The 21,107-nt window shown below is 45.1% G+C and overlaps 1 protein-coding gene across 1 annotated transcript in view; it reads right to left on the bottom strand.

The window, feature by feature from the left end:
* The window catches only part of LOC102383324, a 186,712-nt gene extending 180,326 nt beyond the window's left edge, over positions 1-6,386 (bottom strand). Inside the window, exon 1 of the mRNA XM_014519708.2 lies at positions 6,278-6,386. Within this exon, the coding sequence (XP_014375194.2) occupies positions 6,278-6,338 (61 nt within the window). The 5' untranslated portion in view covers positions 6,339-6,386. The remainder of the gene's footprint in view (positions 1-6,277) is intronic.
* Between the last annotated feature and the right edge of the window lie 14,721 nt (positions 6,387-21,107).

A 21,107-nucleotide genomic window follows, 5' to 3' on the forward strand; every position in this document is an offset into this window, starting at 1 on the left:
GTCTTTTTCTGTCATTTAGTTTTGTAGGCTGTTGGTAGTTATTAAAGCAAGCATTTCTGCTATTAAACAACAGAGTGTTGTGTCAATTCTTAAAGCACTAGATTTAAGAACCCGCTTTTACATGTAACAGGGTGAACAAAGCACATGTCCTTTATAACTGCACTTGTGGCCCACTTTAGACATACCTAAATAAATCAATCCACTCTGAATAAAGCATTTGATTTTTAGATTATTTTCCATATTCACCCCATGTCCAGGCTTTTGCTTTAGCTGGGCCTACCATCACATTTTCTAATGAGTCCAAATTAGAAGGCTAGCAAACACTGACCAACACAACCAGTATGTTTGATTAATGCATCAGAGAGCCCAAGAGCAGATACCTGGTAGTAATAAAAGTAAAGTCCTACATCTAGTGAAGGGATAAATAGCACATAAATACAATCAGAGGCAGGGAAAGAAAGTGATTTATCAAAGCAACTTCAGCAATGGTAGTTAACTAGGAGTGCTTACATAAATCACATTTTTCATGCAATCGGGCTCCTGAAAGTGCTCCCCAGTCATAATATAACACGTGTGCATGGCTACAGAGTGTATTTAAAATAACCAATTGCAAAAAAAATTAACCCTCGTCAAATCAGATATTAGATGAAGGCGCTCCAAAGCAGAGTGCCTTAGAGAATTTGTATTCCCTCCAGGGTTAATTTTTTGCGCTTTGTGCAGCTGGGCTGCTACTTGTACCAGCCCAGCCCAGCCCAGCCCTTGGGGCTTGTCAGGGGGGATGTGACGGGGAGGGGAAGGAGCAGTAGACAGCTGCCAGCTGGGCTCGGCTTGGCCAGAGCTGGAGGGGGGGCAGGGTGGAACAGAGCCCCCTCACCTCATGTCCCTCCCCCCCAAAGCTAGCCCAGCTGGGATATTGGGGGAAACCGGGGCAGGCCCATGAGGCAAGGGGGCTCCGTTCCATCCTGCTCCCCACCGCAGCTCTGGCCAGGTAAAGCCCAGCACTGCTGCTGCTGCCACTGTCAAGAGGCCTGGGGAGGGTGTGGGGGAAGGGACCCCCCCTCATCTGACAGATCCAGCCCAGCTCCCCCCAATGCCCCAGCCAGGGTAGCTGGGGGGGTCTGCCAGGTGAGGGGGCTCCATTCCATCCCCCCCCACCCCCAGCCCCAAGCCAGGCAAAGCCCAGCCAGCACCTGCTTGCTGCTCCCTCTCCTTTCCCTTCCATCCCCCTCGACAGTCCTAGAGCTGGGCGGGGGGAGATGGGGGGGGGGGTGTTGGCTGGGGAGAGGAGGAGTTCAGCATCCTCCTTGGAGGCTGCTGGAGTGCCTCTGCCTGCTGGCCAGGGCTGGTGTAGGCTGGCCCAAGCCTCCTTCCCCTGACCCAACAGGTGAACATTTGTTGGGTTGGCGGGGGTGGAGAGGGGAGAGCTCTAACTAATGGCACTTTGTGTAAAGCACCATGAGTTAGAGCAGGGCCCTAATTGTCTGTAGGCATGCTAGGTTTCTAAGGGTGAAGTAGCACATTACATTTAAAGCATACTAAATCTGTAGACTGTTAAGTGATGTTAAAGTTAGAACATGTTGTGAGCAGTCTCACATTAAGGATTAATACCGTTAACTGGAAAGCAGAGGCATAGCTAGGAGCCAGGACACTTGGGCTCTATCGTGGCAGGGGAGACCTTGGAATGCTGGAGGACTGCAAATTGCTTGTTTTACCTCTGTGGACCAGACTAAAGTTACCCTCATATAAACTAGTTAGCCCAGGTCAGAGTTAGCCCTTGCCTGAAGTGGCATAACTTTGAGAGACTCAGAGGGCACCCGGCATGAATTACCAAGCTTTAGCATGAAGACATGCACTCTTATAGTGCCATTAGTATCATCTAACATGTAGCTTCACCTTTAGAGTGGTCTCTCTTCGAACCCTTCTTAATATTATTCTTTCATGAAACCAAGCTCAGTAGCTGCCAGAGGGAAGGCTGAACTGTGCACACAGGGCTCGAAGGGGCAATATGTTCCACAACACCCAAAATTCTGAGATAACATGGAGTCATTCTGGATCCAAATGCCACTAGCGCTCTGAGTTCAGACCCAAGGAAGTGCCATCTTCCCCTTGAGCTCCTTCCCCTCAGTTGTCCCTATCTGTTCTATTACTTCAGCTACTTGTACACAGTTCAGCACAGGAATCATAGCTGCAATCCTGGCACCAGCAGGGTAGTGGGAGTTCTGCAACTCAGTACAGTGGGACTAGAATTTCACTGTAAGCTTGTACTGCCCTGAGCACATTTTGGAGGCTCCTGTAATATACGGCATCCCTTTTGTGCATCTACTCAGGTTAGCTTGAACATTTAACATCATTTAATTTCTTTCCTTTCTTATGTGGAGATTAAGGGACTAATTCTGCCACTCTTGCCTACATTCAGTTGCAGTTATCCTAAATGAAGAATATTGCTTCTGTCACTTGAAACAGGAACAAGAGCAGGCTTCAGTTCTGCAGGTGATATTTTTCAGCACCAACAAATCGTCGAACAAACTCTAGCCATCACATCACATCACGCCACACCAATGCTGCTTTTTTAGCCACCCCAAAACACCAGAGCACTCTATTCTCCTGCATAAAAGAGCAGCAAAGTCCTAGAAACACCAGGGTAAATCAAATGGTGAAAGAGCATTCTCTTCAAATTTCCACCAGTATAAATTAAATGATAATTTGGCCCATTCTACATAAATAGTCAATCTATTCTCTTTGATTTAAGTATGTACAATTTCCATTGGAACTACTAGGATACAATACAACTGGACAAATCCCTGGATTTCCAAGCCAGCAGAAACAATCCTGTGCCCAAGGGGAGACAAGGCAAAGAGAAAGTAACTGATGTAACTTGCACAGTTACTGCAACTGTGGCTAGGGACAGACATTACACATAAATTGGTTTAAGTGATCAGAAACTGGTTTAAACCTGTAACAGAACAGATGCTCACGTGTGCATAATCCAGTTAGAAGATGGTTGAAACTGGTTTGAAATAAACCTGGTTGAATGTAGTATCAGACTTAACTGATTTAGCTCCAACCAGTTTATTTAATGTCTGTGCCAGACCCCTTGCTGGTTTAAGATAAATCAGGTACCCCCAGCATCCTGGAATGCTTTCAGGGCTGGGCACAGTTCTCTGCTCCACAGTAGGGCTGGCTCCTCCCCTTTGCTCCCTGGCCAGAGCTCTGGCAAACTTGCAGGCACAGCAGGGTCTGCCTGGCTTCCCACTGCCCTACCCACGCCCTGCTGCCCAAGCAGAAAATCCCCCCTTCCCTCCCTCCCATCTCCCACAGCAGGGACCCCAGCCCCATGGACCCTAGGCATGTGGCATGCTAGCTAATGCTGAGAGGTATCTGTGTGTATCTCCAATTTTACTGGGACAGGCAGACAAAACAGTGACTGCTTAGGGCTGTTTGGAGCTAATCAACAGGTCAGCTGGTAAGCTGTTTAAGAAGAGTTTGAAGTACTGGAGAGACTCTATTGTTTTGCTGATGAGGTGATAAACACTATTAGCCTCCTGATGGCTTGCATGCTTGTCAGTTTGCTGCAGACAGTATAAAGAAGGAGGGAGGGAGATTGAAAAGCTCCATATCTTCAACAGATGCATACATTGCACCCCTGCCCCCCCTTGCCTCAGAGTGCTAGCAGGGGCCTGGGGTCTGGTAACACTCTTGCCCCTTGAGCAGTAAGTGGGGAAAAGCCTGGGATGTAGTATCAGACTACTATCAGGCAAACCTCTCTAATCAGAGGCCCGCTGGGGCCTGGCCATGCCTCCCCTGCCCCTCAGCTCAGCATAGCACAAGGGAAGGGAGGGCTGCTTTAGTGCCCCCCCAGCTTCTAGCCTGAGTCACTGCAAGCATGTGCCTGAATTTCCTCAGTCCAGAGAGAATAAATGTGCAGTTGCAAACTGATTCAATCTAGAGTAACCTGCAAAGATTGTATCAATTCAGGCTCATGCTTTTTGAATGTCGGTCCCTAGACTGCACGTACAAATAGGGAAACCAGGCAGTCAAAGAGTCAGTGTCATGTAGACAGGGCTCTACCAGGGAAAAATCCAGGGAGTAAAACCCCCATAGATTCCAAGAAGCTATCCCCGCCAGCTGCCTGATCCTACATTTCTGATGCACAAAACTTCCTTGGTTTTCAATGGGAACATGCATAAAGTTACAAAAACTGAACTTCACTGTAGATATGATACAACACAATTGGTATGAAGAACAGTGGTACTGTTGGTACCACAGATAGGGACAACCAAGGGAGAGGTGCCCAAGGGGAAAATGCTTTGGTATGAAGAACAGTGATGTTTATACTGTTTCCACAAACTCCATGCTAATAAAATATAGCCTCCAGTTATAAGCAAGAATCTCAGTGCTTCTTGGGTCAATTATTCCCACAAGAGACAGACATTAACAATACCCCTTTACTTACTGTTTTTTTTTTTCCTTTGGATATATTATGTGCCATCAGCCTTAAAAAAAAAAATGCTTTTGTTAAACCAAGGCAGACAAGGTTCCTTGGGTGAATTTGATATCTTTTATTAGACCAACCCAAATGGTTGGAGAATAGTTATTAAGCAAGCTTTCGTCAACTGACAAAGGGTTTTTGAACCCAAAAGCTTGCTTAATAACTATTCTCTAACCATTTGGGTTGGTCTAATAAAAGATATCAAATTCACCCAAGGAACCTTGTCTGCTTATGTCCTTAGACCAACACGGCTACAACCCAAACCTTTGTCAAACCAAGGCATTTAAAATCCCCCATTCAGATTACTTGAATGACACAAAAGAATTTAACTCACTATTTCTTTTGCACTTTAAAAACAGGGGAAGAAAAATTAATTGCTCTTGCAACAAAAGTCATCAGAGCACTTTGTCCCTCTAGTATCCATTATGTACTTTTTTCTTTCTTGAAATGGAGTTAAAGCTTGAGAGAGAGAGTCAAATTACATTTGCCATAGTATATTTACACCATTTTTCTCTTTTCCTACCAAATAGGTTTATTTCTTTGTCCTTTATGAAAGCACATACAGGAACTGAAAATAGAACGCACAGGACTGTGTTGTTGTATTTAATCAAACTTTTTCTTCCTGCAGCTGGTAACTGGAAATCAAGAAAAATAGCAGTTTGCTGATTTGTTTATGTAATTGACTAGTAATAACACTAGACTACAACATCTTATCTATGTATTTGTATAAACTTCTAAATCCCAATTATACTGCATTACTAGAGAGAGAACTCTTCTAGTTAATTCCCTCATAAGCCTTTGGAAAACAAATGTATGCAAAAGAAAAAAAGCATTTCAGCCCTGAAAATCTAGCAAGCAGTTTCAGAAATGGAAATGATTCAGAAAATAAAATTGGGTTCTTTCCCCACCTTCTCCAAAGGGAGGAAGCTAATAGCAAGATAATAACCTTTAAGTGCAGTAATCAGCACTCATTTATTGAAGAGCGCAGAAAGTAATAGAACACAAAATTCCTGCAATTCGCTTTTACACATAGGGCCTCATGGAAATTTGAACCACTTATAATTACGGCCAGAGTTTAAGATGTACACTTAGCTTCTGCATGAACACCTAAATGATGTGTCCAGCTGGATTTTCAAAAGTGCTTAGCAGGCGGCTGAGTAATAGGAACTGGGGAGGGCTGAACATTTTTTAAAATCCAGCCACTTGGTTTAGGTGCTTGATAAGGAAACTTCAGTGTAGGTTTCTTTTCAATTTTATTTAGTTATTTATACACCTGGATTTTATTTGTTCATCTTTTTTACTATTTGTTTTGGTTTTAGGAAGACATTCTGTGTTTCTCTCTTTTCAGACAAAAACACTTCCTGCTTTCTAAAGCAATATTTTGTTTCCCAGCTATGCAGCAACCATAATTTTTAACCAGCACACTCATGCAGGTTTTTACAGTCTCCACTTACTCCCTAATGACATAATGAACCTCCTAAAGCAGTCTTGTGGTTTCCACTCCCTTCCCAACCTCTGCTGAAGGAAGATACAGTATTTACTGTGCTGTTTAACATGCAGGATCCCCTCCCACCTGCAAAACTCTCACCTAGGCAGCCCAGTAGAGCAAACTACTTCTCTGAAAGTCAAGACAAAGCTGCTACAAGAAGAATTTCTGCAGAACTACAAGTCTTAACATAATTTACAATATCTCAGATGCTTTGTGAGTGAGATCATTGCTGGGCACAAACATTTTACATTTGAGAGCAAGCTGCAGTTTTAGCAGAGGAAACATTTTCTTCTACTTACTCCCTGAAGCTCCTGCCACAACCGTGCAGAGTAAAATGACTGAAGGCAGCCTCATGATCATCCAAATCAGCTCCTTAGCTCAGGGCTAACAAAACCACATCAGTCCTCCTCCCAAAGGCAGCTCTGAGCAGGGAGTGAAAGAAAACTTTCTCCACAAAGCAGGAGCTGACTATTTCAACTCCCCTCTTCCAGTCAGGGGAGGGGCTGCAGGGGAGCGTGTGTGCACAGGGGGAAAGAGGGAGCCATCTCAGCCACTCAGAGGTCTTTGATAAAGTCTGAGACCTACTGCCCCCCTACCCAGACAAAAAAATATTTCTAACCTATTAGAAATAGCCAACCCGGTGTGGAGAACACTGGAGTATTTGGCATCACAGAAAAACAGAGTGTGGTGCTGAAATGCAGGTAAAAAGCATAGTAATCATCCCCTGCAGTTTTAACTAGAAGAACAGAGGAGAACATGAAAAGGGTCTAGGAGAGGTGCCTCCCTTGGGAAAAGAACAAATAAGCTTTTATCCTCCTCGCTTCCAGAGCACAGCAACATCCTCTTAACCACAGACCCACTTCTCAAGTGATTGAACATGTGCCTAAAAACACACAAACACTTTAAAAAAAGAACCGTTAAGGTAGCTACTGGGTTTATGACACACTGGATATGTGGTTACAGTGTTCACTAGCCTTCTGATGGAGATGAAGTCCTTCCCGATTGGACCTGCCTTGAGCATGCTGTTTCCCTTTTCACAGAATCATAGAAAATTGGGGTTGGAAGGGACCAGGAGGTCATCTAGTCCAACCCTCTGCTCAAAGCAGGACCACCCCAACTATATCATCCTAACCAAGGCATTGTCTAGCCAGGTCTTAAAAACCTCCACAGATAGAGTTTCCACCACCTCCCTGGGAAACCTCTTCCAGTGCTTTACCACCCTCCTCGTGAGAAAGTTCTTCCTAATATCTAACCTAAACTTCTCTTGCTGCAACTATTCCCGTGTTGACTGCCGGTAAGTGTTATAAGACTCAAGGCCCTTCCTGACTGACCCTCGGCCTACTGGCAGTGGTATGGTGGGACCTAGAATATGTCACCCAGGTATCCGGTAGCTTTTTCTTTTCTCCTGCTACAACTTTGATGTTATAATACTGGGAGCCAGTTCCCTCACAGGTGACCTTCCTGACCCAACATCCTGACTTCTTCATGGGGCTCCAAAACCTCCCTTTTACCCCACCGAACCACTTCCAGCCTTCGAAAGATGATCAGTGCCTAGGGCTTACTAGTGTTGCCCTGTTGGTATGGGTCAAAATAGCAATCTTTGGTGGCAGCCTGTGACAAGGCCGCTTTCTGGCCCGGCCCTTTCCTTCTCCTACAATCCCAGGTGGCCTGTTCATGTTCAGACCGCTTGAGGGTCCTTTCCTTTCTTTAATCGCAGCAAAAATACATAACTCAATCCAAAACTATAAGAAAAAATGGCAGCAGCTGCTGCTATGTTTCTTAAGCCCTCTTTTGGGGTGGTCACTCACTAGTAGAGCCCGTTTATCATCAGTCCAATTCACTACATTGGTCTTTGCCACCTGGGGACAAACAGTGTTTATCTCTTCATTGACACTGTCTCTTCATTGGCTCTTCATTGATCACTGTCCCGTCACTATGGGACACTTACCTGCTGGCTGCTGCCCTTCCCTGCCCCAGACGCTCTTTCCAGGGGGTTAAAGTCCTGGGGTACAATCCCAGTGCATCCTTTTCCTCTGCAAAAGGGGAGACACCCCAAAGCCTGGGCCCCCCCCACCCTATCCGCAGCCTCCTTGGTCACGTCTGACCTATTATACACATGTTGTCTGTTTTGGCTGATTTAAGCCATTTCAAAGGGGCGTGATTGGTTATTACTATGAACTTGCATCCTAACAGATAGTACCGGAAATATTCTATCCCCCATGTAGGGGCCAAGCATTCCCTTTCAATTGTAGCATACCTTTTCTCTGGTTCATTAAGCTTTTCACTGGCAGAAGCTACCGACCTTTCAGTTCCCTCAACCCTTTGGGAAAGTACTGCCTTTAATGCTTGTCCTGACGTATCCCTCTGCAGGACAAAAGGTAATGAAAAATCCAGTGTATGCAATATCATATTCTGGCACAGGGCTCTCCACTTCCTTGAAGGCCCTTCGTTGCCCCTCATCCCACCTAATTAGACCATTCCCCTTTCTCTTAATAGCATTTGTGAGAAGAACTGTAAGTCCTGCAAAAAGAGAGATAAACCTTCTATAATAACTGGCCAGGCCTAAGAACATGCACATTTGTCTGAGGGAATCTCGTAATTCTTTATTGTCTCCACCTTGTTGATTAGGGGCTTAATTCGACCCTGGCACACCAGGAATCCTAAATACTTGATTTCCAGCTGCCCCAACATACACTTCCTCAGGTTAACTCTTAAACCCATCTGGCTCAGTTCCTGCAGCGCTGCTCATATTGCTACCAGGTGCCAGGCTCAGTAGGCACGTCCCCACGAGTGCACATGTGCAGGGGCACACATTTCCCATGGGACAAATGCAGCAGCACATATTTGTCCCACTGCTATTTGTCTCTAGGCACGCCCCTGCACACATGCTCCAGTGCATGGCAAAGGGACCCAGGTGCCATAGGGGAGGCAGGGATTAGCACCTGGGCTGGGCCCAGCAGCCTTACCTGGGGTCCTGGGGTCAGCAGTGGCACTGAACTGGCTGCTCAGAGCCTGGTCAGCAGCCAGAGCATGGCTATTGCTAGCCAGGCTCCAGTTTCTGGCGGCACATGCTGCTGCCACGTACGCCACATCACTTCTTTTAGCAGCAGGTTTTTTACACTGTGATCTCTGGGTGCACATGCCATGTTACACTGAGCGTATGTGCCATGCACTGCATGTGGTTTGCGACGCCTCAAAAAGGCTTTGAGCACCGCAAACCGCACATGCACACTCATGGGCATGTGCCTAGTGAGTTCATAGTAAATGATTCTATAGCCAATTATCTCTTGGACTATCATCAAAAACCAGGGCAGGCCCTAGACGGTAAAACTAGACTGAATTTGCAACAAAATTGTTTTAGTGTAACATCAATTTTTGCTTTTTTCCACATGAATGACGTTGCCACTTCTCCACAAGTCTGACTTCATACTATGGAAAAGTCGACATACTAAACTTCATTTAGGCTGTTACTGAATGGTGTAATAAGACCAAATTTCAACTGAAGTGGGAATTTTGTTTGTGGAAAGTTGTCAGTATCGGGATTAGAGCACTTCTGTATTTGCTTGACTCTCCTAAAACCTCCAGGGCCCAACATCAAGTTACACAGCAGTAAGCGTACATTGGATTCATGTTGTCCAGCCCAATCCTTGTACTAATGAGAACATTTGTGACATGCAAGCAATGCCAAAATAAGCTGATTTTTAAATGAAGTAGACATTTTATGTTTTTCACTTGAAGGTGCTGATACCACATACAGCATCAATGACCTGACACAGCAAAACATGGAAATGTCTGTTTAATGTTAAGTATGTGAGCAGGCTCCTTAGGGCAAAGAAAGTGCTTACTTAACTCTAACACCTTTCCTGGAGCAGGACCATAATGAGCATTACTGGAATTGTACCCTTAACTTTAATACCACAAACACTACTGGACAGTAGAACAGCCTATAGCTAGGCTGCAACAATCATGGCTAATCATTTGTCAGACCTATCTGGGTCAGGTAAGAAATGCTTTTCTTTACATTTGCCAAATTTTGTCATCTTTCTCTTTTAAGAACATATTTCATTCCAACCCCCACCCATGAATTTTCTGCATTACTATATTGCAAACAAAGAGTAATGTTGTGATGTATTGAGTTTAAAGCTAGAGAGGGCTGTTAGGATCATCCTGGTCTGACAAAAGCAAGAGAATTTTATCAAGCCTGGTAATTTGTAGCTGAGCTAGAGGAGATGTTTTATAATGAAATGATAGCATTTACAGACACATCTATTTAAAATGACATTTTCTAAGTTTCTGTGGGTGCCTATGAACAAGCACGGAGGCTGCTCCAACGCGCTGGAATTCTGGTGCGTCAGAGCAGCTTCAGTTACTCAAGTCTGCTGGAGCATGGCAATTACCGCTCCAGCAGCCTCCTGCATCTCATGTATAAGCCTCACTGTGCTTAAAAGTGGCAGCAGGTGCGCTTGAACTAAATCTCATTGAACAAGCTTTAGTTCAAGTGCCACTTCCCCCATTTTTAAGCATGGGGATGCTGAGACGCGGCAGTGCTTTAACTAGAGCGGTTTTCTGAGCTGCATTAGTTAAAGCACCACCTCCCCCCATCCCTGGGGCACATGTAAAAGTGCCCTATCTTTTTTAGCAATGACATTATAAAAGTAATTGCTATGAGTACTACAAGAATCATTGTGTTGTAGGTTCATATTTTTTACTGTGTATATCATAGCCTGTCTCTTATGGTTAAACTCTCATTCTTAAACTACAAGCCAATGAGCTTTCATGAAGGGTTCAAGGATACAACATTACCATTTTTAAAGGTTTATATATGAAATTGCAGATTTTGGGTGCCTGTACCTGTGTGTGGAGACTGCTCCAATGCACTGTAATTACAGTGCATTGGAGCAGGCTCAATTAATCAAATCTGCTGGAGCGTGGCAATTACTGCACTCCAGCAGCCTCCTGCATCTCATGTATCAGCATCCCTGTACCTCAAAATGGTGGTGGGGAGTGCTTGAAGTAAAGCTCATTGAACAATCTTTAGTTCAAGCGTCCCCTCTGCCATTCTTAAGCATTATACGAGCAACTGATATACAAGATGCAGCGGCACTTCAATTAGAGCTGCTCTTGGAGACGCTCTAATTAAAGCGCCACTCCCCTCCTCCCTCCCCACTCCCAGAGTACATGTAAAAGTGCCCTTTGGTTTTAGTCTGGCAAATTCTCATAGACATACTTCAAATTAAGTACATGGAGTCATCGCTTTGAAGTATACAGAATTACTTACATACCTGAAGTTAGGCACATCTTAAACACATATAAGATCATGTCCTAGGCTTACATAAGGCATTAAAATGTTTCTGTCGTCTTTGGTTTTGGACATCCCCAACTAGTCACACTACTAAAGATTCCAGAAGTGATGGGCATCTCTTTTGTAAAATGCCAAGCTGGGCATCAAAGATCACTAATAACTTATTTAAATTCTCATGCCTGATGCTGCATATTGAATGTGGGGAAGAGGGAAGGAAACCAACAAACCCTATTTGGCTTCTTTACATCTAGAGAAAAATGTTAATTTAAATTTAAAAAATGGGTAATATTTATTATATGTGGAGGCCCAAACAAGCCAGTGTTCAGATGTAGCCCTTAAAGTTTGGCACTTACATTCTGATTTGGACTCTGACCTTGCCCTGTGTTCCAAGCTCAGGGCCCTTCACACCCACACAGAGCTTGTTAGCATCAGGAAGACTAAACACTCAAGCTGATCAGAATTAATTTGGGATACATTTATTAAATTAAATTAATAGCTTTTATGACAATTGAAAATTTCTTACTCTGCTTTTTCATTGAAAATTGTAAATGCCAATTTTTTAAACCAAACCCAAACATTTTCATTTTGAATAACAAAATTTGGTTTCAAATGTTTGGATATGCTCAACTGACACTTCTCACCCCAATTTTCCAGTGGAGAAAACAAAATAAAAAATGAGATTGTGTCCCAATTTTGAAGAGAAATGGTCTATTCAAGTTTGTAGTTGAGCTCTTTCTTGCCTTAACACTCATACTGGAAACTAAAGAACTGGTTTACAGTTGGTTTAGTATGTCAACTTCAAGCTCCTAAGGGTGTATAGATCATACATAATGACATCATGAACATGGGAGCACAGAAGGGAATTGGTGAGTATTTATTCACCAAGGCGCCCCCGGGGGTTACAAGAAATAATGGCCACAAGCTAGCAGAGAGCAGATTTAGACTGGACATTAGGAAGAACTTCTTCACAGTTAGAGTGGCCAAGGTCTGGAACGGGCTCCCAAGGGAGGTGGTGCTCTCCCCTACCCTGGGGGTCTTCAAGAGGAGGTTAGATAGGCATCTGGCTGGGGTCATTTGAATCCAGCAGTCTTTCCTGCCTATGCAGGGGGTCAGACTTGATGCTCTATTGAGGTCCCTTCCGACCCTAACATCTATGAAAAACAGCCCACTTGTTTGGTGAAGCCAGCGTTTTCAGGATCAGGCCCAAGCTTGAAAACCGAGTTAAAATTTTCAATTGCACCTTTCTTTTAACCTCACCAAATACATCCTGTTCTAAAAATGTTTCCAGATATTTTCCAATATGACGCTGTCCCAATCAACTCACTCCAAGTTTTTAAGATGTTCAGGAAACCAGTTGAGTCTTGTGAACTAAGCTTAATGACAGATAAATGTTATATTTATAAAATACATATAAACATAAAATAATACTTATAGCAATTCAGTGCAGATAAGTGTAAGCAATGCGCATGGGCAAAAACAACCCAAACTATACCTACACTATGATGGGCTCTACATTAGCTGTTAGTACACAGGAAGGATGTGGGAGTCATTGTGGACAGGTCTCTAAAAACATCAGTTTAGTGCTCAGCAGCCATCAGGAAGGCAAAAAAAATGTTAGGGATTATTAAGAATGGAATTGTAAACAAAACAGGAAGTATCATCATGCCCCTTTATAACTCCATGGTGTGTCCACACCTTGAATATAGTGTCCAGTTTTGGTCCTCCCAGCTCAAAAAAGCTAGAGGAACTAGAGAAGGCCCAGAGAAGGGCAATGAGGATGATTAGTGGAATTTGTTGCCACCAGATGTTGTGGAAGCTGACAGATTAGCCAGATTCAAAAAGGGTTTGGACAAATTTTAGCAGGCAAGGGGCATCAGTAGAGGGTAGAGCCTCTGAATCAGAACTTCCTAGACCTTAAATGTTGGAGGCTGCAAGTGAGACCTGGTCTGAGACCTCAAATGCTGGAGAGGAACTGTGGAAAAAAAACCTAGTCATATCCTGTTCACTTTTCCTTTCACCATCCACTCTCTGCCACTGTGTGACATAGGAGACTGGGCAAGATGAACCTCTCTTACCCAGTTAATGGCAGTTCTTCTGGTCTTAAGTTTATTGGCAATACATTTTGTTAAGAGCATTCTTCTCAGAATCCTTAATCCATTTTAAAAGATATTTTACAAGATACCACCTACAATCCTTTGCAATGAGGATGTCCAACATTAGTGACAGCTAGTAAGGAACTCTTCTCCATGTCTATATATCAGTTAATAAACACAGGAATATTAAACAATCTTTATGCTTGATGAGGCTCACAGAATGAATGGCATAGAATTTAGGTTCCAAGAGTCTCAGAAGTCTGGCATTATTTTCCAGACTTGGGAACAAATTCATCCAACTGTTGTAAAGCATAAATGACACTGCATTTTGTAAACCACAATGAGATCTTTCAGTGAAAAGTATTTTAAAATGGAAAATATTATCATTGCCCCCATTCCATTACTCATTCTGTACACCCAGAGTTGAGGAAATGAGAGGTGATCTTGAAAGTCAAAAGACTAGTGAATCCTGCAAAGACAAACACATCCCTAAATGCAGGATGAGGGGCCAATTTTGTAGTCAGCTATTTTTGTGATTCCCAAAATAGATTGATAACCAGAAGATGTAGTAAATATATATATAAATACATTCACAGCATCAGAGAGAAGGTAAAACTTTTTTCTTTTTCAATCAGCTGGCCAAAATACTTGGAAGACTTAAACCAAGTTCAGTGTTCAACGTTGAATTATTTTGCTCACTAACTAGGCTGGATGGAGCCCATAGTAAACAATTGATGTAAGGATTTTCTCTATTCTTGCCTTACTCTGGTTTTACATTGCTGCCTGGAGCATGCATGGGAGGGGAGATATGAATGCACTAGGATAACCATCTGATTGTCCAAATGAAAGGGGAGATAAAAGCACTAGTGGACATTAGCAGACGCAAGTAACATCAAAGCAGCCTGAGTCCTCACTTGACAGGAACATGTAGCTACACAAAAAAGGAAAGACTAATGGGTCTAGAGCCTCTTACAGCCTCCATGGTTTCTACAGTGAGTTAAAATGTAACCCAACACAGTAGGGAGAGTAGGTCCCATGTGGTGGGAGCACTTTTCTGGGATACTGGCCTCAGGGGAGGCACACCCAGGCCTAGGGTCAGTGAAGACCTAGTCAGGGAACTTCTGGAGGGACCGAATGTTTTTAAATCAGCTGGTCCTGACGACCTCCACCCCAGAGCACTGAGGAAATTAGCAGAGGTCATTGCAGGTCCCCTGGCACGGCTTTATGAGCACTCATGGTGCTCTGGTGAGGTGCCAGAGGACTGGAAAAGGGCCAATGTGGTTCCCAATTTCATAAAAGGGAGGAAGGAGGATCCAGGAAACTATAGGCCAGTTAGTCTTACCTTGATCCTGGGTAAGCTTTTTGAGAGAATTATCCTGGCGCATGTCCACGAGGGGCCAGCAGGGAAGGTTATGCTTAGGGGCAACCAACACGGTTTCATTAGAGGCAGGTCCTGTCAGACCAAGCAGGTGGCCTTCTATGACCAGGTCACAAAATCCTTAGACACAGATGTTGCGGTGGACGTAGTCTTTCTGGACTTTAGGAAGGCCTTTGACACTCTCTCACCCCATTCTCATTAAAAAACTAGGGGACTGGCGTCGACACCTACACAGTCAAATGGGTCGCTAACTGGGTGGAGGGCCGCACCCAGAGGGTGATGGTGGACGGGTCATTTTTCGACCTGGGGGGATGTGGGCAGTGGGTCCCTGAGGGCTCGGTCCTCGGGCCCGCGCTGTTCAGCATTTTCATCAGCAACTTGGACGAGGGGGTAAAAAGCACCCTGTTCAAATTCACAGATGACACTAAGATGTGGGGAGAAGTGGGCATGCTAGAAGGGAGGAATAGGCTGCAATTGGACCTAAACAGGTTACAGGGGTGGGCAGATGAGAACAGGATGGGTTTCAACACTGACAAGTGCAAGGTGGAAGGCCAACCACACCTTGTCATGCATCCACAGATGCATCTCAAGCAGGTCAAGGAGGTGATCCTCCCCCTCTATGCAACACTGGTCAGGCCGCAGTTGGAGTACTACGTCCAGTTCTGGGCACCGCACTTCAGGAGGGATGTGGACAGCACTGAGAGGGTTCAGAGGAGGGCAACCCGTGTGATCAGGGGGCAGCAGGGCAGACCCTACAAGGTGAGGCTAAGGGACCTGAACCTATTCAGCCTCCACAAGAGAAGGCTGAGGGGGGATCTAGTGGCCTGTTACAAACTAGTCAGAGGGGACCAGCAGGCATTGGAGTCCCTGTTCCCCTGAGCACTACCAGGAGTGACTAGAAAAAGCAGTCACAAGCTGGCAGAGGATAGGTTCAGACTAGACATTAGAAGGCGCTACTTCACAGTCAGGGGGGCTAGGACCTGGAACCAACTTCCAAGCCAAGTGGTGCTGGCTCCTACCCTGGGGGTCTTTAAGAGGAGGCTAGACGAACACCTGACCAGGGTCGTTTGACCCCAGTACTCTTTCCTGCCATGGCAGGGGATCGGATTTCACGATCTCCTCAGGTCCCTTCCGCCCTTATTAACTATGAAACTATGAAAAGTCCACAGTCTGAGGTGAGGTGGGTGCTGCACACAATGCATACCACCCTGTGGTGTGAGGTACCTTCCTGAGGGATGCTGCACTGAAAGAGGCCTCTGCAGTTTCAGGGTTGATAAATCCTGTCTTTTCCACAAATAAAGCTCATGGAAAAAGTTCCCACCCACCTCTTATCAACATCCTGTGTAGGGCGTGCAGGTCAAACTTATCTGGTCCCACAGGCCAGGTAAGTGGAATGGGACTGGCTCACAGGCCATACAAACAGCACCGGCTGGCCCCATAGGCTTGATTGGGCTCGCACTCCCCATCCTCTTCCCAGAATACCAGATCCAGTGACCACGGCACCTGCTCCAGCCCATCCTGAGTGGGCACCCTGTGCAGCATGTCCCAGATCAGCCAGATCAGGTGCCACATGCTGTGCAGTCTTGTACTGGCCAGAGTGGGAATTGCATCCGGCATATGGGGGAGTCCTGGACCAGCCCTGCTTGGAGCCAGATACTGTTGCTCTGCAGGCTGCATCTTTCACACTGTGATGTAGGGCATTAGGAACCAACCTTTTTGGCAGTCATGACACAAATTAGCTCTGCAGCCTCCCTGAGTAACATTCTGAATCCTTTCCTTTGTCAGATCCACTGGTCACCTTGTGGTCCTGCCCAATATCCTGTTCTTTCTGGCTTGTGCCATATCCGCTGCTGTGCTACCTGGTCTCTCCCTTGTCTGCTACACACCACATGCAGAGGTTGCCTGTGCGATAGGTTAGTCACCTCTGCTGTAGGAGAAGCCTCTGTCTCCAGCCAGTACCTCTCAAACACAGTTGTGCACCCATTTCTGTGATGGCCTTTGGGAGAAGGGTATTTGCATAATGTTCCTCCCACTCTCACAGCCAGGCCCCTAAAAGGTATTAACATATTTATCTGCATACTATGTGTACCACCTCCCACCCCTACCCCCACCAATCAGTTCTCCAAAGTTGAGGTGAGGATCTTAAATGAGAAAGCTGGAACAGAAGAAGAGTAGAACAGAGCAAGCAGATACTGTGACATCCGGCTACCAGGATGGCTGCTGCTTCTCCTTAGGGTTGCAAAGATCCAGGGCAGAGTCCACTGTTAACCCTCACAAGTGTTTGTGAGGCAGTAGCTTTTGGCTGAAGAGCCACTGAAATGGCTGAAGGTGAGTGAGCTGCTGCATGCAGTCAATAGTAACTTGATAAAGCTTGTGCTGTAGAAACACTTTATGCAAGTTCCTGTAAATAATAAAGGACTACTTACCATAAAGAACTAACAGTCTTGCTGTTGCCCTCTCAACGGTCAGGGGCTTAACTTTGGTGCTGTCCTGCCATACTAGGAAGTTTCTGCTGTCTCACCCAGACTGCCTCCTGGGATACCATGCTTCCTGGACACTGTTTCCAGGAGAACTTATTTCTGGAAACCCAGCAGTAGCCATCCAGGCTCCTTATAGAAGAATGGGGTGAGTTAGCCTCAAAGCAGGGTCCAAAGCAGCCAGCATGCTGACAACAGTTAGCCCATAGGAAATACTGAGGACAGTTTAAAGGTCCTTCTGAACCTAGTAGCCTATTGAACCAGCGTGGTCAAACTTTATGGCAGCCCCCCTCCCCACCTCCCAGTGCCACTCTGATTTCCTCCCGCTCAGGGGCATACCTGATAGTTTGGCCCTGGAGTGCTGGAACAGAGGCTAGGGCTGTGTGAGACTTTGGACTATGCTTTGGCTCTGGAGAAGATTCGGACACTTCAGACACCGAAGCAGCATGTCTGGATCAAAGAGCTGGCTTCTTTAGGCTTTCTGAAGTGGTTCAGAGCTTCCAAACCGCTTTGGAAAAGCTTCGGAGCCGCTTCGGAGATCCGGCCATAGGGTATAATGGGGAATAATTGAAATATTTATAACTTTGGGGGGGTTTTTGTCTGGTTTGGGTGGTAGCCTCTGCTGAGAGCATGAAGCCTGCCAAGTTTCAAGAAGATAGGTACAGGGGTTTTGGGGGAACCGCACCCCAAATTCATGAAAGCAAAATTCATATCATGTGTACGTGTTACAACACAGGGGGTGAAAACTGCAGGGGTAGTGGCCCCTAATGAGGCCACAAAGCCTGCCAAGTTTCAAGGAGATAAGTGCAGGGACTTGGGGGAAACTACACCTCAAGCTGCGGACAAGCAAAACTCACGACGTGTGACACTGTGTGTGTTAAGGTGCATCAGGGTGAAAGCCGCAGGCCTGCTAGCCCCTGCTGTGGCCACAAAGCCTGCCAGCTGTCAAGAAGATTGGTGCAGAGGTTCTGGGGCCCTGCACCCCTAGCTGCTGGCAGGCAAAACTCTTGACATGTGTGCTTGTGCAACTGTGCCTGTCTTGGGGTGTGGGGGACTACTGCAGGCCTGGCTGCTAAGCTACTGTGTTACCAGTCAATCATTATTCACTCAGGGACCAGCTCAATACATAGTAGCTAGCTAATGTAATCAGTTAACGAGCAAGGATTAACACCTACAAAACCACAAACTAAGGAGAGGAAATAATCAATGCAATTAACTGCCCCAAGACAGAGACAGTCAGTTGAACAAGCACCCATGTCACAAATTTTGCCTGTCAGCAGCTAGGGGTGCAGGGCCCCAGAACCCCCTTACACCTGTCTCCTTGACAGCTGGCAGGCTTTGTGGCTGAAGCAGGGGCTAGCAGGCCTGCAGTTATCACCCCACTGCGCCTCAACACACACAGGGTCATCTATGTCATGAGTTTTGCCTGCTAGCAGTCAGAGGTGCAAGGCCCCAGAAGCCAGACTCCCCCTGCACCTATCTCCTTGAAACTTGGCAGGCTTCGTGGCCTCAGCAGGGGTGACCACCCCTGCAGTTTTTCACCCCACTACAGTGTCACTCACACACACACACACACACACACACACACCCCCCATGAGTTTTGCTTTCAAGAATTTGAGATACAGTTTCCCTGAACCCGCAGCAGCTATCTCCTAGAAAGCTGCTAGGCTTTGCAGCCTCTGCAGGGGCTACCTTCCCTGCAGTTTTCACCCCCCTGCGGTGTAACAACACATACACGTGACATGAGTTTTGCTTTCAAGAATTTAGGGAACAGTTTCTCCCAAACCCCTCCACCTATTTCCTTGACACTTGGCAGGCTTCGTTCTCTCAGCAGAGGCTACCACTCCTGCAAGATTTATTTAAATCAGACAAAAAACAACCAAGTTATAGATATTTCATTGATTCCCCATTATACCCTATGGCCAGATCTCCGAAGCGGCTCCAAAGCTTCGGAGCTGCTTTGGCCAAATCGAAGCAGGAAACCGATCTGGAGCTCCGAATCAGATCTCTGGCATCCAAATCGACTGGATCTAAAGCTGAATTGAATAGCTGCCTATTCACACAGGCCTAATGGAGGCAGGGGGCTTGGAACATCCTCCTGCAGCCACATAGATTGCAGCAGGGACAGGACATTGCTGTAAGAGCAGGCATCATCTCCAAGAGCCAGGTTAACTCTTCTCCAGCCCCACAATCCTCCGGGGGTTTTGTGTGTGTGTGTGTGTGTGTGTGTTGGGGGGGAGGGGTGGCGAGGATCCAAAGACCTACATTTGGGGGCCGCTTTAGGGCCAGTAAAGGGTTAACCTGGCTTTTGGTGGTAACACCTTTTGCAGGAACTCCGTGGAGTGCTCGACTCCCTGCATCCATCCCACTATCTCCCTTACTGACTGCTCAGAGCTCATGTGCCCCACACAGCGGACACCTTTGCCACTTGTGGCTCAGGGTAGTTGGCCACCCTTACTCTAATTATTGTAATCAATAACAAGCAGTAGAGTGATATGGCTAGGATACATCTGGTTGCCTTTGAGTCGTCACTCAAATGACCAGGTACCCATTTATTCCTTGATTGACTGGTATCCATTCTGTGGGCCACATATAAATCTCCCCCCGCTTTAGAAATACAGTAACTTTTAAAAAGTCCCATGAAAAAAAATTGGCATCATATTTAAGAATGCTTAAATCAGAAGAGCTATATACGTAAGACTAAAGGAAAAAGGGTCACATGCAACAAAACAAAATGACTGTCTGGACTGAGATTTACAATTTTTCCACAGACTTTACTCAAAATAATTGTGTGCATAGAGTGGCTATTTTTAAGCTGTCCAACCGCACACCACATAGCCTTTTTTAGTGAGCAGGCAGCCAAATTCTTCAGTGTCTGAGAGAACTATAAGTAAGTAATTAAAAAAAAAAATCTAAATATATTTTATAACTCACATGAAAATCCCCACTCTTCCCCCCCGCCCCACCCAGAGTCATTAACCCTTAACATATTTTGATGTCCTTAAAGAAAATACAGCACTTCTCCAACAGGGGATTAATAGAGAATGTATTATAATAGTGTCAAATTCCCAACAGCAGACACATTATGTAATGTGCTACACATCACAAAATGCACCTGAAAAATTACCCTGAGATCATGAAATTGTATCTCCCCATGTGCTCATGAGATGAAGGATAAAAAAAAATCCGAAAAGGAAATAGTGGTAAAAAGATCAGCCTGGCATTACATAAAAATAAATCAGGTTATACAATTAAAACTAGTGTTAATTTCTCATATAGAGGCATCTTCACTTAGATGTTTCTTTTATTTGACAGGGTATGTTTAACCACTAATATTCTGTTGCTCAGCTATGTGTTAGAAATTATTTAAGTTAGTGAAATTGCACTACTTGTATCTCTGAAGACATAGTTTGACAACAGATATCTGTAAGAGAAGTGCTTTCAGAAGCAAAGTAATAAATAGTAACTATGTAAAAATGGTCTGTCCATTCTTACTCATACCTGGTCTTTGCAAAACTTCAGCTGAGTTATTCTTTGAACCTCTTTGCATGACAGAACAAATCTGATGACAGTAGTTTGTATGGTGAGCAAACTTAACTAAATTCAGATTCTAAGCCACCTGTATTACCTACACATAAGCAGCCTGAGTCAGTTGTCCAAACAGGTGGAACAAAGAAGAATTAATCCTGAAAATTAATGGTTTATACACAGATGAGCTAGGTGAAAAGCCCAATACCCCCAGATCACAGGGGAAGGGTCTTAGAAATCTCAAACTGTAAACTGAACAAATTGGATATATTGAGAACACCATAAACATAGAACCTCCCTATGCTATTTTAAGTCATTTTTCAAAACAGATGCAAGTTCTCATCTGTAAAC

This window comes from Alligator sinensis, unplaced genomic scaffold (genome assembly GCF_000455745.1).
Source record: "Alligator sinensis unplaced genomic scaffold, ASM45574v1 scaffold73_1, whole genome shotgun sequence".
NCBI classification, from domain to species: domain Eukaryota; kingdom Metazoa; phylum Chordata; order Crocodylia; family Alligatoridae; genus Alligator; species Alligator sinensis.